At 45.5% G+C, this 13,627-nt stretch overlaps 1 protein-coding gene across 2 annotated transcripts in view; it reads left to right on the forward strand.

The window, feature by feature from the left end:
- Mettl2 (methyltransferase-like protein) overlaps nt 1-13,627 on the forward strand; it is a 45,205-nt gene that overhangs the window by 26,378 nt on the left and 5,200 nt on the right. For both annotated transcript variants that reach the window (XM_068369137.1, XM_068369136.1), the window contains 2 exons: nt 2,745-2,858; nt 4,955-5,127. In XM_068369137.1, the coding sequence (XP_068225238.1) occupies nt 2,745-2,858; nt 4,955-5,127 (287 nt within the window). The remainder of the gene's footprint in view (nt 1-2,744; nt 2,859-4,954; nt 5,128-13,627) is intronic.

A 13,627-nucleotide genomic window follows, 5' to 3' on the forward strand; every position in this document is an offset into this window, starting at 1 on the left:
TATATATAACTGCCAGGTAAGTATTCATAAAACTTTGTTTTATCATAAAAACTCCATTTCTAAAGACCCTGTATTGGAGATCATAGTTCTTAAATAGTCTCGGTATCCGTATAATCCATTCTGAGACTGTTCAGAGGTACAGTAGTTTAATTTCCATGGCTCTGGTCGGATGTGTGCTTCAGACCTTCCTGTTATATGTATGAACCATTCTGGGAATGGTCAGGAGACAAATGATTGTGATGCCTGTCCTGCTTGTGTATGGGAATGCTTCTCCAAGAGGTATGAGCCATGAGAATACCAATTACAAGTGGAGGTACCATTTTATTCCTGAGTGCGAATGGGAATGTCTTGCCGGGCAATGAGCGATATGGAGATAGATCACTGGCTTCTCTCACACCAAGTTCCTGATCATGCATACACAAGGGGACATCACTGTGTGCTATCTTGGATACCGAGTGTCTTGAAAGAGACTTAGATGGTTCAACTGTCCTGGACAGGAGGGTGGAGAAGCCCAACACTCTTCAACCACTCGACTGCCAGTGCATGCGTGGTCTGGTCTCATGCAGGGCCAAGCACTGGCACCCTAGCCCATGGGGTTGGTACTCTAGAGGTCACTGTCTATGTCCATCTATGGGAGTTTCCTCTAGAATCTTGGCTGCCGCCAAAATCTCCATCAGCGTCGCCAATAATACCAGTTGTACACATGGAACGCCGCAACTTCCTAAGATGCATATCTTCGTCGTTGGCGGTTTACATGGAAATCAGCAAACTTTGACAGAGAGCAACAGGATCATAAACTTAACTGGGGTAAGGTAATACTTTCGCTTTACCTGAAGGTTGCTTTGAGGGCATATGAAGGTTTCCCTACCCCCTGCAAAAATGCTCCTTGAGGAACTAGCCCGAGCAGAACTCGCTGAAGGCACAATGAGTCTCGTTCCCTTAAGAGAGAAGCTATAAAGCTGCATCAGGATCAACTTTGTGATTTCCAAAGTTGCCTGCGAAGGATCTTTCTTGGTTTTCCTTTTCTTTTAATTATAAAACTCTTCCCTCTTCAGAGGAGGCCACACCATCCAGGGAGAAGACTGCAAACTTCTGTCCCCTGTAGAATGAACAGCTAGTATAGATTGACTGAAACTCTTGACAAACCTGCCTTATCTCTTACCATGGTAGTCTCGTTTTCTTGATGGTTTCCATAGTCAGCAACACATTCATACACTACAAAAAGAAAAAAGAAAAAGTATCAATAACCAATAGAAAAAGGATCAATAGCCAGTTTTTGAGAGGCAGCAACATTACGTCTGTATAGTTTGCGGCCGAAGTTGAAAGCGCTAGTTTCACTCGCTGGCAGGTGGCTGGGGTTTCCCCTCCCACCACCTGTTGTTATGTAATTAGGTAATTACATTGGTAACGATTCAGTGGATGTTCCAACTAGAGCTGAGGTCCTACTCCCCCCTAACTTGAAGGATGGTTTGTGTCTGCATAGGAACAATTTTTCTAGTTATTGATTTATGACACTACTATTGATTATTTTTATGCCTTTACTAATTACAATTTGGCATTGCTTTTTATCCCTTTAAATTTACTTATGAGCCTCCATATATTTTCACCCTTAAAACTCTTGCTACTGAATTTTGTGGTGGTATATTATAAACATACGTGTCTAGTAATCTGCCGTACTTACGTTTGAGTCTCCCTCAAGCTCGATAGTGTCTTGTAGTATCTGCAACCTCACCATCCTTGTGAGTAAAGGATGGAATTGTGGGTTTTATCTTCTGAGTCATCAGTAGCCATTGTCTGGCCCTAGCTTGGCTGGATAGGGGCCTTGGGCTTTGATCAAATATGTACAGTATATATACTGTATACACCTGTATGTGGCCAGTCTCTACGGCATTGTCATTGTCCCTTACCTCTGCCATTCATGAGCGACCTTTAAACCTCTTACTTTCCCCATCTGTTCCATTTGATTTCTTCCTACTTTGCTGTCCAACTTTGGTTTAACCATGTTCGAAGCCCCTGGTGATCCCCATTGGGAAATTTACCGGTGGTCTTGTTAAACTGCTGTATCATGACTGTAGTTTTTATTATATCAAATTAGTTTTACTAATGAATAGCTATACTGGAGGAACTCCAAAGGGAAGAAAATTCATAAGAATGAACTTAAGAATGAGGGTCCATGAAAAAGTTACTACAGTAATGATAGGGCTCCTCACTCTCATGTACTGTACTATTTATCAGTGACTTGGTTCCCATCTGCTGACAGTGCTTTACAACATTAATTAAATCTTTTTTTGTGTGTTCAAATTTCAGTCAACATCAAGTGCCAATTAAGTTCTTCCTTAAAATAGTTTTTTGTAATCTGTAAGAATGGGATTTTTTTCAGAATTATTTGTATGCAAGTACATGGAAATATCAAATTAAAATTGTAATTCTGCAAATCAAACTTATTTAAAAGTAAAAGTACTATGAAGACTTCCAAGAACCCATGTGCTTTTGAAAAGGAGAATTGAGGTCCTTGAAAGTTAGGCCTATCTCTCTTTTCACTTTTAATAACTTTTTACAGAAATTTGAATGTGAAATTGTTTTCCCATTTTTAGACGCTATTATCATGAGTGATTTATGATCAACGTTGAGATTATCATTATCAGAATTATCTATTTTTCTCATTCATCTCCTTGCAACAATTATAAAGTGATTTTGTTTTGGCATCTGAAATTAATGTTCATTTAATAACGTTTTCCCAAAAGGTGCTTCGCATTTGTTTGCGACGTAGCAAGTGAGGAATGGAATACTCCCTTTCCAGAAGGTTCCCTGGATTTGATAGTGTGCATTTTTGTTTTGTCTGCCGTACATCCTGATAGGTAAGTACAGTATTATTTAGTAATATATATTATGGTGTCTTAGGTTAATTTAATTCAATTGAAATAATATTAGATTTTTAACAATTTCAATTTGTTCCGGCGTAAATACAAACCCTCTGCTATTTATAGGGAGTATACTTTCGGCGTAGCTGAAAGTATATCCCCCTATAAATAGCTCCAGGTTTGTATACTAAGAAAAATACAAATTACTTACAAATTTGTTATATTTATTAAGGTGCTTAATGACCTTACCAATCCCAATACTTGGCATCTAGCCTAGATCAGATGACTGTTGATTCCTATTTTACATTGGTATTACTCTTATTATCACGACTCAGTACTGTATTGTGGTCATTTTAGTTTTCTCTTTTAATTTTGTCATCTTTTGTATCTTTACCTTTGCCAACGAAGTTGGAAGGTTATGTTTTACCCCTTGTCTTATGTGTGTTTATTTGTGAACAGCTTCCTGGCCACAATTTTAATTGTAGAGTAATGAAACTTGCAGGGTTTAACTGTTATATAAAAAGATGGGAATTATTAAATTTTGAAAGGTCAAGGGGACCCAACAAGCAACATGAACCTCTGATAGCTTTTTCGGTTTTATGGCTTTAATTTGCAAAGTTGCAGTTCATTGATTTAAGTGATTGAGGATAAGGGTGAGGTTATGAAAGTGAAAGAATAAAAATTTTGAAAAATTTATTTTGTAAAGTAAATAGACATGATTACACATCAATTATAATAGCAATATTTATTTTGTATAAAAAAGAAAAAAATATAGTCAATTCTTTTTAGTGAGGCAGACTCACAGGGGTGCCCTTTTAGCTCGGAAACGTTTCCTGATCACTGATTGGTTGGACAAGATAATTCTAACCAATCAGGTAGCAGGAAACTTCTTCCGAGCTAAAATGGCACCGCTGCAAGTCGGTGCAAATGCGCCTCATTAAAAAAAATTAAGTATAGTATACCATTAAAGACTGATGAATTATTTAGAGATTCAGAAAATACAGTAACTGGAATCTCCTGAAAAGAGCTCTGATCCAAGGTCCATTCCATATGCAGGAATATCCTTCTGGATAAGGTATCTGCCACTATATTGAGATATGTAAACAAATGGAATGGTGAGATAAACGCACTTCTTTTCTGAAGGAATTTTACTATGGGACGTCACCGCATTGAGAATTCTTGAGTAGGAACAAACAGTTAACTTGTGTTTGTCTACCTAATCTCTTCAGTTAGTAAGGTCTGACTGGAATGTTTCCTTCACCTTTCCAGCTAAGAAACTTGTTGGATTCATTATTGTATACAACTGCAGTAGTAGCTTTTAAGGTACTCTTATTCATTCTGAATAGGGAATTATATTTTCTGCTTGATGTTTCATTATAATTTCTAGTGATATCACATTTATGCCTTAAAATTGAAAGCTAAGAAAATCTTTAAATTTCTAAAAAAAAAGTTTTAAATATTTTTTATATTAATACTAAGGTTCTTGTGACTAGAGTACAGTATTTGCAAAAGTAAAACATAATTTGTGTTTTAGGAAAAATATCATAAGATTGTTCCATTAGATTATATTGTATGGATATTTGCTTAGCTATTATATATTCTTGGAAAGTTCTTGATATAGTAGTTTATATCGTTTCAAAAGCAGTTGAATGATTGTGTCATGGTTGTTTGTGACTAAGAAAAAATGCCCTTTATAGTTACCCAATCTTATCAGTTTGTTTATAGTTTTACACAACCGCATTTTAACCCTTTTACCCCCAGGCTCTTTGGAAATTTCCAACCCTTAACCCCCAGGGGGTTATTTTTTTCCCAGCACATTTTGCAGTATATTTTTTTTAAATTGCTCTAACAGCCTTAATTTTTGTCATAGAGAGGTCAGGTTGGTCTCATTCTCTTGGAAAATGCCTGAATTTTTTCAAAAAATTATCAAAAATATGAAGAAAAAAAATTTTTTATAGCATTTTTTGCGAGGACGTACCGGTACGTCCATGGGGGTAAAGGGATGGGTTTTGTGAAACGTACCAGTACGTCCTTTGGGGGTAAAAGGGTTAAATCTCTTGATGTTTCCTTAGGATTTTTTTTTTTTCTTACAGATTCAGTATAGTTGCTGAAAAAATGGCCTCATATTTAAAACCTGGAGGTATGGTCCTGTTTCGAGATTATGGGCGATATGATCTAGCACAGTTACGTTTTAAGAAAGGCAGATGTCTTTCGGAAAACTTTTATGCGCGCGGAGATGGGACGAGATGTTACTTTTTCACACAAGGTAAGAAGCACTAAATTTCCTCGGTATCTTTGTAATTATAGGTAGGTAGATATTTGGCCCCCAGGTTCTTATGACAATGAATAAAAGAGGGTATGTACAGGTACTACTATGACTCAGTTCATCCCGATGTTGAAAATATCATTAAGTACAGTTATCCCTCAAAATTAGAGATTTCGGTTTACATAGAGATAAAAGATATGTTTGTTAACCCTTTTACCCCCAGGCTATTTGGAACTTTCCAACCCTTAACCCCCAGGGGTTATTTTTTTCCCAGCACATTTTGCAGTACAGTATATTTTTTTTAAATTGCTCTAACAGCCTTAATTTTTGTCATAGAGAGGTCAGGTTGGTCTCATTCTCTTGGAAAATGCCTGAAGTTTCTCAAAAACTTATCAAAAATGTGCAAAAAAAAAATGTAAATTGCAGTTTTTTGCAAGGACGCACCAGTACGTCCATGGGGGTAAAGGGATGAGTTTTGTGAAACGTACCAGTACGTCCTTTGGGGGTAAAAGGGTTAAAGTGCCTGTGCTTTGGTATCTGTGCAGCTGCTCAGTATTCATGAGAATGCTGGCTCCCATCTCGAAATGGCCAAGATTTCTGGGTATCAGAATTCTGCTATACCTGTAGTACAGGTTCGATAATTTTGAATGCTTCTTTGAAAATTATTTAGGTTTAAGTTTGGGTACTCAGGTAATTGGAAAGGCTGGGAGTCTTTGTCAATATGAAGTTTCTTCTTATTCCAACTCAGATGATTCCATAGACAAAACTCCCTTTTCCATCAGGAGAAAGAAATCTGACCTGTTGGAGAAGGTCAAACAGAAGAAAACTGTCAGTCTGGATGAGGATGAGAAAACAAGGGGTCATGGCATCCTGAGAGAAGTTAATTTCAAAGTGTTGCTCAAAGACCTCAACAGTTTCATTTCAATAGATATTGGAGCAAGCAAGGTGTTCTATCCAGAAACAAAGTTTATTCCAGTTATGCAAAACTAACTCGCAACTGTTGTAATGTGAACAATCCTTGTCTTTTATCACAGAACGTTGTTGGAATTATGATTTCCAGACATCGCTTTTCACAGACTCTTCCCAAGAAGAGTGGGGCACAACTGATATTGTTAAATTTTATGAAACTGGTTGAAGGAAGAATCTGTTCTACATGAAAATTCCCTGTAACTATTGGTGCTGCCAAAGGCCTTTTATACTCAGGAATCTTTGTTAATTAGGAAATGCATTGCAGTTGCTTTAGACAGCACAACAGCACTGGATTATATTCGGGAGACACAAAGGGTCGCACTGGGTAAGAGAGAGCGCGGCGAGATGATAATCACGTCGCGACCAGAAACTTACTGAGGAGCACGACCTGAGCTAGCACGCTTTCCAACCCCGGGTCGCCTCAGGGCGCGTATCACTCCGCCTGAGGTTAACCCCATAGAAAACGGGTATAGGGTAAACTACACAAAATTCTGGTCGGTTGGGAAAGAGTTACCAGTAACTCCTAAGAAAGTAGTTCTAGGTAAGTATGTTAGGAAAAATACAAAATACTTAAAAATTTGTGATTTCGGACAGCAGATGTACCAGTATCTTGGACAGAGTAGAGGGGAACAAGTCTTCTACCTCATTTTATTTCAGGGAAGTGGAATATCATAGCAGATCAGTTAAGGAGAGGCAAAACAAGGTTAAAGTTCATATATTCGAAGGGCATCAACTAATTTAAATTTATGTAGAAATCTTACATTGGAAAAGATTATGACAGCAGCTCAGCATACCTGTTCTATTTTCACCTAACATTATTTAAGAGACTTCTCATTTCTTATGTTACTGGGTATTGGGTACTATAGTACAGTGGAATGAAACCTTTGACTTAACCAAACTCAATGAATTTTTATCATAGTATAAGTTTCTCAATGAGAAATCTCAAAGTGATGGTAAATATGAAAAAATATATCAAAATTTCATACTTGAGGGTGTATCTGAGAAAAAATTCTTAATTTTTAATTCCTTTATCATTAATAATGTTTAGTTCTCATGATTATTTAATATTAGATTTTCCCCAACTGGATGCGCGACTTAAACGTGAAATTATTACTGTTAAAGAGAAGTCTCTGGTACATATTTAGGCTAGAACTAAAGATTTACCACATATTTCCTTCACAATTAAATCTCCATTGAAGTATGGTAGTCAGTAATATGAACTGGGGAAGGTCCATAGAAATAAACTGAATTTTATTGAAATTACTTCTGTACTTGCCCGATATCTTTAAACAGGCCATCCCTTCCGAGTTTAGTGGTGTCAAGAGGCTATTGAAATAGTTTCAACTTAGAGACCGAATAGTCAGTAATATGAACTGGGGAAGGTCCATAGAAATAAAATCACAAATTTCAAGTAATTTGTATTTTTCCTAACAGTACTTAACTCGAACTACTTTCTTAGGAGTATCTTGGATTCTCCTCCCAACCGACCAGATTTTTCTACTATCTCCGTTCTCTCTAGTGGGTCCCTCCGTGGCGGATGGATACTCACCCTGCGGCGACCCGGGTCAGGGTGCGAGAGCATGGACCTAGGTCTTGACCGTCAGTAAGCTTTTGGTAACTAAAAATTCGAACTCCTTTAAGACACTCGGGGCAGGCTGGGCGGGAGGAAAAATACAAATTACTTAAAATTTGTGATTTGTTCCAACACAAAGTACTTAACTCGAACTACTTTCTTAGGAGACTTATACCTTAGGAGGAGGGAGTGCTCTTACAGGATGGGAGACCCAAATTGAAACTGCTCTTACAGGCTGGGAGACCCAAATTGAAACTATCTGATAGAACCTAGATAGGAGGCTAGGTTCTGACTGACCACAAAAACGGGATAGGAGACTCGGGGGAACTACGCAAAAAACCTCTTATTTAGTGCTACTGTAACTCACCTCTATAATCTTCATCCGAGCATGGGCGTCTCCAACGATCAACTCTCACATGGACGGAGGATAGGGAACAGGGGAAGCAGGAAAGGGGGTAGTAAGGAGCAACTTGTGTCGCTTGGAATTACTTCCCACGGGCTTCCCCGGGGCTTCGACCTTAAACCTGTTGGAGCGCGGAAATGACCGGTCCGATGGAGAAGGAATCCAGGGACTTCCTAGTACAGTCTTTCAGGTAATGGGCGGTAAACGTAGACTGCCTGGCCCAAGTACCTGCTTTCAGGATCTGGCCCACTGCCATGTTCTTGTCGAAGGCCAAGGTGCTGAAACCCCTAATGTCATGTGGTCGAGGTTTACCTGGTAAGGTGGAGCCGTCACTGTCATAAACCCTCTTTATGACCTGTCTGAGCCAGAAGGAGATGGTGTTTCTGGACACCGCTTTCTTAACTGGGCCTGTGGAGACGAACAGACTCTTGATCCCCAGGCGAAGTCTGGCTGTCCTTTCCAAGTACTTTCTGACCGAGCTGACCGGGCACAACAAGAAGTTTTCAGGATTGTCCGAACGTGGGATGGCTGGGACCGAAAAACCTTCGAACTTGGGGTCCCAGAAGGCCGGATTTTGTGTCTTGGCTACAAAATCCGGGAGGAACTTAAAACACAGGTCTTTCCAACCCTTCGAGTGTGAGACCTCGTACGACAGCCCGTGCAGCTCGCTGACTCGTCTGGCAGAAGCTAGGGCTAGGAGGAAGACCGTCTTAATGGTAAGGTCCTTATCAAGAATGTTCTTGAGCGGTTCAAAGGGTGGCCTGGTAAGGAACTTGAGGACCCTGGCTACGTCCCATTGTGGTACTCTGGAGGAGCGGGGGGAGCATGACTGTTCGAAACTCTTAATGAGCATCGAGATCAAGCCCCTTGAGGAGGAAGACTTGGCCCAAAGCGGCTCGAACCCCATTAATCGCCGGATGGATATTCCTTGGTCGTCCCTCAGGTGAACAAGGAAGTCTGCTATTTTGTGAATAGACACGTCTAGTGGCCTCAGTTTCTGGGCGGTGCACCACTTCACAAACGTCGCCCATTTTGCCTGGTAGACTACGACTGATGACTTCCTAAGATAACCCGTCATCCTCATGGCCGTTCTGGATGAGTAGCCTTCCTTCCTCAACAACCACTCGATAACCTCCACGCGTGAAGCCGGAGGGACCGAGGGTTTTCGTGGAACTTTGCGAAGTGGGGCTGACGAAGAAGGTCTTCCCTGTCTGGCAGCGGCCACGGCGGGAGGATTGCTAACTCCTTCAGGTCTGCGAACCATTCTCTCTCCGGCCACCAGGGCGCTACCAAAGTCATCCGTAGGTTCTTTGACTGCCTGACCCTGTTGAGGACTTGTCTGATTGTTCCGAAGGGGGGGGAAAGGCGTATGCGTCGAGACCGTCCCATGGGTGCTGAAAGGCGTCCTCGAACGCTGCTGTAGGATCCGGGACTGGAAAGCAGAAAACTGGGAGCTGGGTGTTGATCCTCGTGGCGAACAGATCCATCACGGGGGACCCCCATTTTCCTAGGAGTGTCCAGGCTACCTCCGGGTGCAGGGACCATTCCGAGCCTACCACTTGACCTACCCTGCTGAGGTCGTCGGCCAAAACGTTCTTTTTCCCCGGAATGAACCTGGCCGTCAGCTCGATGTGCTCTTTCTTGGCCCATTCCAGGATCTCTACCATGAGGTCGCACAGTTCCCTTGACCTGAGGCCCCCTTGATTCTTCACCTAGGCTACTACGGTGGCGTTGTCGCACATGAGGGCCGCAGTGTTTCCTCGGAGACGATGAGCAAACCTCATGCAAGCTCTTTTGACCGCTAACAACTTGAGGACGTTTATGTGTAAGGTCTTCTCCTCCTGGGACCACTTGCCTTTTGCCATTTCTTCCTGGAGATGAGCTCCCCACCCTTTTTTCGATGCGTCTGTGAGGAGCAACATCTCCGGAGGGGTGGTCGCGAAAGGCATCACCTTATGAGTGTTCACCCTGCCGGACCACCACTTCAGAGTCTCTCTTGTCTCCTCCGACACACTGACCACTCTGTGCGGAGTCGCTCCCTGGGACCAGAGCTCCTTCAGGTTCCACTGAGCCTCTCTCAAGTTGAGTCTTCCCCGTGGGACCAACTTCTCCAGTGATACTAGGTGGCCTATCAGCCTCTGCCAATCCTTGGCTCTCCTGGGAACGCCTGTTACGAAGGGGAGAAGGACATGGTCCAACTTCTCGAGCCTCTCCTCGGAGGGGAATGCTTTCCCCAACTTTGAGTCTAGGACCATCCCCAGGTAAGTCATTCTGTTGGAGGGGACTAACTGTGACTTCTCCATATTGATGGTGATTCCCAAGTCCCTGCAGAACTGCAACAACTCCATGCCTTGATCCTTCAAAACTGCCTCTGAGGCTGAAAGAGGCAACCAGTCATCCAAGTAGCGGATTAGCCGGATGCCCTTCTTGTGAACCCAGGCTGACAATGTGGTGAACACCCTTGTGAACACCTGAGGAGCCGTTGACAGGCCGAAGCAAAGGGTCTTGAACTGCAGAGACTGGGAACCCCACTTTACTCTGAGGAACTTCCTGCTGGAGGGGTGGACAGGGATCTGAAAATATGCGTCCGTGAGGTCCAGGGACATCATGAAGTCCCCTTCCCTCAAGGCTGCTAGCACTGACTTCGGGGTGTCCATTTTGAAGTCCGTCTTGCTGATAAACTTGTTGAGGGCTGAGAGGTCGATGACCGGTCTCCACCCCCCTTTCGCTTTCTCCACCAGGAAGAGCCTGCTGTAGAACCCTGGGGACGGGTCCTCCACTAGTTCCAGGGCTCCCTTGTTCAGCATGGCTGACACCTTCTCTTGTAAGGCTTCCTTCTTCAAGGGGTCCTTGGGTGCCAGCCATTCCGCTCGATGATCGGGGATCAGAGGGGGCGGATCCGCCAGGAAGGGTACCCTGTATCCCTCCTTCAGGACTGCAACGGACCATGGGTCCGCCCTGTTGTCCCGCCATGCTTGCCAAAAGTGTTTGAGGCATCCCCCTACCTGAGGCTTCGGCAGGAGAGGGGGGCCTCTCTTCCTACCTCCTTCTGGAGGCGCGGCTTGAACGGCCTCTCCTAGAGCCGGAGTACTTGAGCCTAAAGGAGGCCTGAGGGGTAGAGCTTCCCCTACGGGAGGGCCGAGACGACTGCTGCCAGGCTGAGGAAGGGGAGTCTCTCCTAGGCTGGGACGTTGACTGGTGGGACCCTTCCGGTATCACTTGTCTGTGTGCGGGTCGTCTCGCGGCTGAGAGTCTGGGGTTCGCCGTTTCCTTTAGTTTCCGGACTCTCTCCATGGTTTCCTCTACCTCTTTCAGGGGGAAGATGGACTTGCCTCACACTGGCGAGTTCCTCAGACACTTGGCCTCTTACTCGGGTAGCTTACGGGACAGCTTATTGAGGATAGTGTCCCTCCTTCGAAGTACCCAATTGGCTGTTTGAGTGAGAGACTGGAAAGTGAGGAACTTCATCGCCTTTCCCCCTGAGCATATGAGTTCCTGGAGAAGAGCTTGGTTCTCTGGAATGGCTAGATCGTGAGACAGCTGGAAACTTACTAGCGTATAGGCCCACCAGTCGAGCCATGAAGTCATGTTCACAATGTCTTGGGCCATGTCCTCCCTCATGGAGGCCTCAGCCGGGGAGAAACACACCGGGGCCGAGACGGTCCTATCCTCGGTGTTGCCTTGGTTAAGGGAGGCCACTGCTGCCTCTACCGAACGGGGCCCTGAATGCTGACCGTCGGGGACGTAGAAACGTTTCTGGGTCCTCAAGCCTGGTAGTAACTTGAAAGACCCCTGGGCCCTAAGGGAGTTCACCTGGCCCGCGACGTATCTGTCGACATGCTCTCGACCGAGTTTGACGTCGGGAGCTAAGGGTAGGGTAAAGGAGGATTTCTGCTGGACGGGGTTATCTACCATCCTCCCCAACCCCGAAAGCCAAGCTTGTTCCGTCGACGGTTTGGGCTTGTTCAGGCAATGGTGACTCCTTATGAGGGCCAGAACTTTCCAGTACGAAGATACCTCATCTGACGTGCAGTCCCCGACCTCAATCGAGCCATCGACCACCTGGTCCTCTGCGCCGTGTCCTGCCAGGCCGGGTGGGTCCATGTGAGAGCTTACGTCCTCCTCTTCCTGGCGAAACGATGGGGCGGGTAGCCGTCATGGGTCTACCTCCGCCCGGGGAGAGCTGTGGGGCACGCGGTACCACCGGGTATCCAGGGCGCTCTATGTGAGCAGCCGTGGTACCGGGTCCGCAAGAACAGCTGCTGGGCCGGCACAGCGGCTCTCTCTGCAGGGCAGATGGAGCCGGTGACTTGGCGAGCAGCGGGACGGCAAAGCCGACCTGAGATGAGAGCTTGGACTGGTGTGCGGGACGCGTGGTCGACAAGCGTGGCAGAGGCCTAGGGACAGCTCCAGCAGCCAAGGAGGCAGACACTGGAGCGGTAGGAGTTCTGATCGACCCGCTACGGGGGGAAAGCTACCTGAGCCCACCTGTCCCTGGACGGGCACCTGCATTTGTTCTTCTTCCTCGATGACTTTGCCTTCTTCCTGGAACGGCCTGAGTGAGAACAAGACTTAGATTTTCGGGACCTCTTCCGTTGCCTTCTCTCCTCCCGGGAGTCGTCGTCCTCCGAGGATGACGAATCGGACGACGACGACGAGGAGGAAGAAGAACAGCTGGAGGAGCTGGACGAGTCCTCTGAGTCCTCTGTTACTGATGCTGGGTCCTGGTGTTGTCCTATCGGCGTGAAGGGCTGCATAAAATCAGGCGGGAGCATCGACGACGGCGCCGGGGGAGTCCGTAGGGCCTTCCTAAAAGCGAACCAGCCTTCAAACTCCTCTTCTTGCCGCATCGGCAACCTGAAGGGCGTCATTGGAGCCGTCCAGACGATGGAGTTGGGGTCCGACAAACTTGATGGCTGCCTCTCTGTATCTGCGTCTCCCCCGGGCACTGCGGTACCTGTAACACTTTGCCATGGGGTGGGAGAAGGGGCCGTAGCGGCCTTCCCCACACCGGGTCCTCGGTAGAGACGGGCCCAGCGGGCACCAGGGCCTCGACTTCCGAACACACTCCCACCCTCCCAGCAGGCCCCCCACATGCCTGCGAAACAACAGCATCTCCCACATCAACAGTATCAGACTCATGGGGAACAGCAACGGACTTACCTCGTCCCCTACTCAGGGTAGGGGAAGGAGACAGTGAACCCCACTCCGACGGGGCGGCAGGATTAGTCAAAGGGGAAGAGGCGCCTACCTTCTTCGGGGACCGCTTCGCCGTTTTCTTCCTCTTGGTGGCGTACAGGGCCCATTGAACCTCGGACCAGGAAGCACACTCCGAACACGTGGTCGACGGGAACACACTGCCCCTGCACATGGAGCACAAGGTATGCGGATCTACCTCCGGCCTCGAGAGCCACACTCCGCAGGACTTACCAGCCTTAGCCCTGGGGCAACGGTGTTGGGAACCCATAACGCAATGCACGGAACATCAAGCAACACAAGACACTGGGGAAGGATGTGGATAAAGGTGGCACAAAGGGAAGGGAGCACGAGGGAAC

The sequence above is a fragment of the Palaemon carinicauda genome, unplaced genomic scaffold, assembly GCF_036898095.1.
Source record: "Palaemon carinicauda isolate YSFRI2023 unplaced genomic scaffold, ASM3689809v2 scaffold381, whole genome shotgun sequence".
In the NCBI taxonomy this organism is placed as follows: domain Eukaryota; kingdom Metazoa; phylum Arthropoda; class Malacostraca; order Decapoda; family Palaemonidae; genus Palaemon; species Palaemon carinicauda.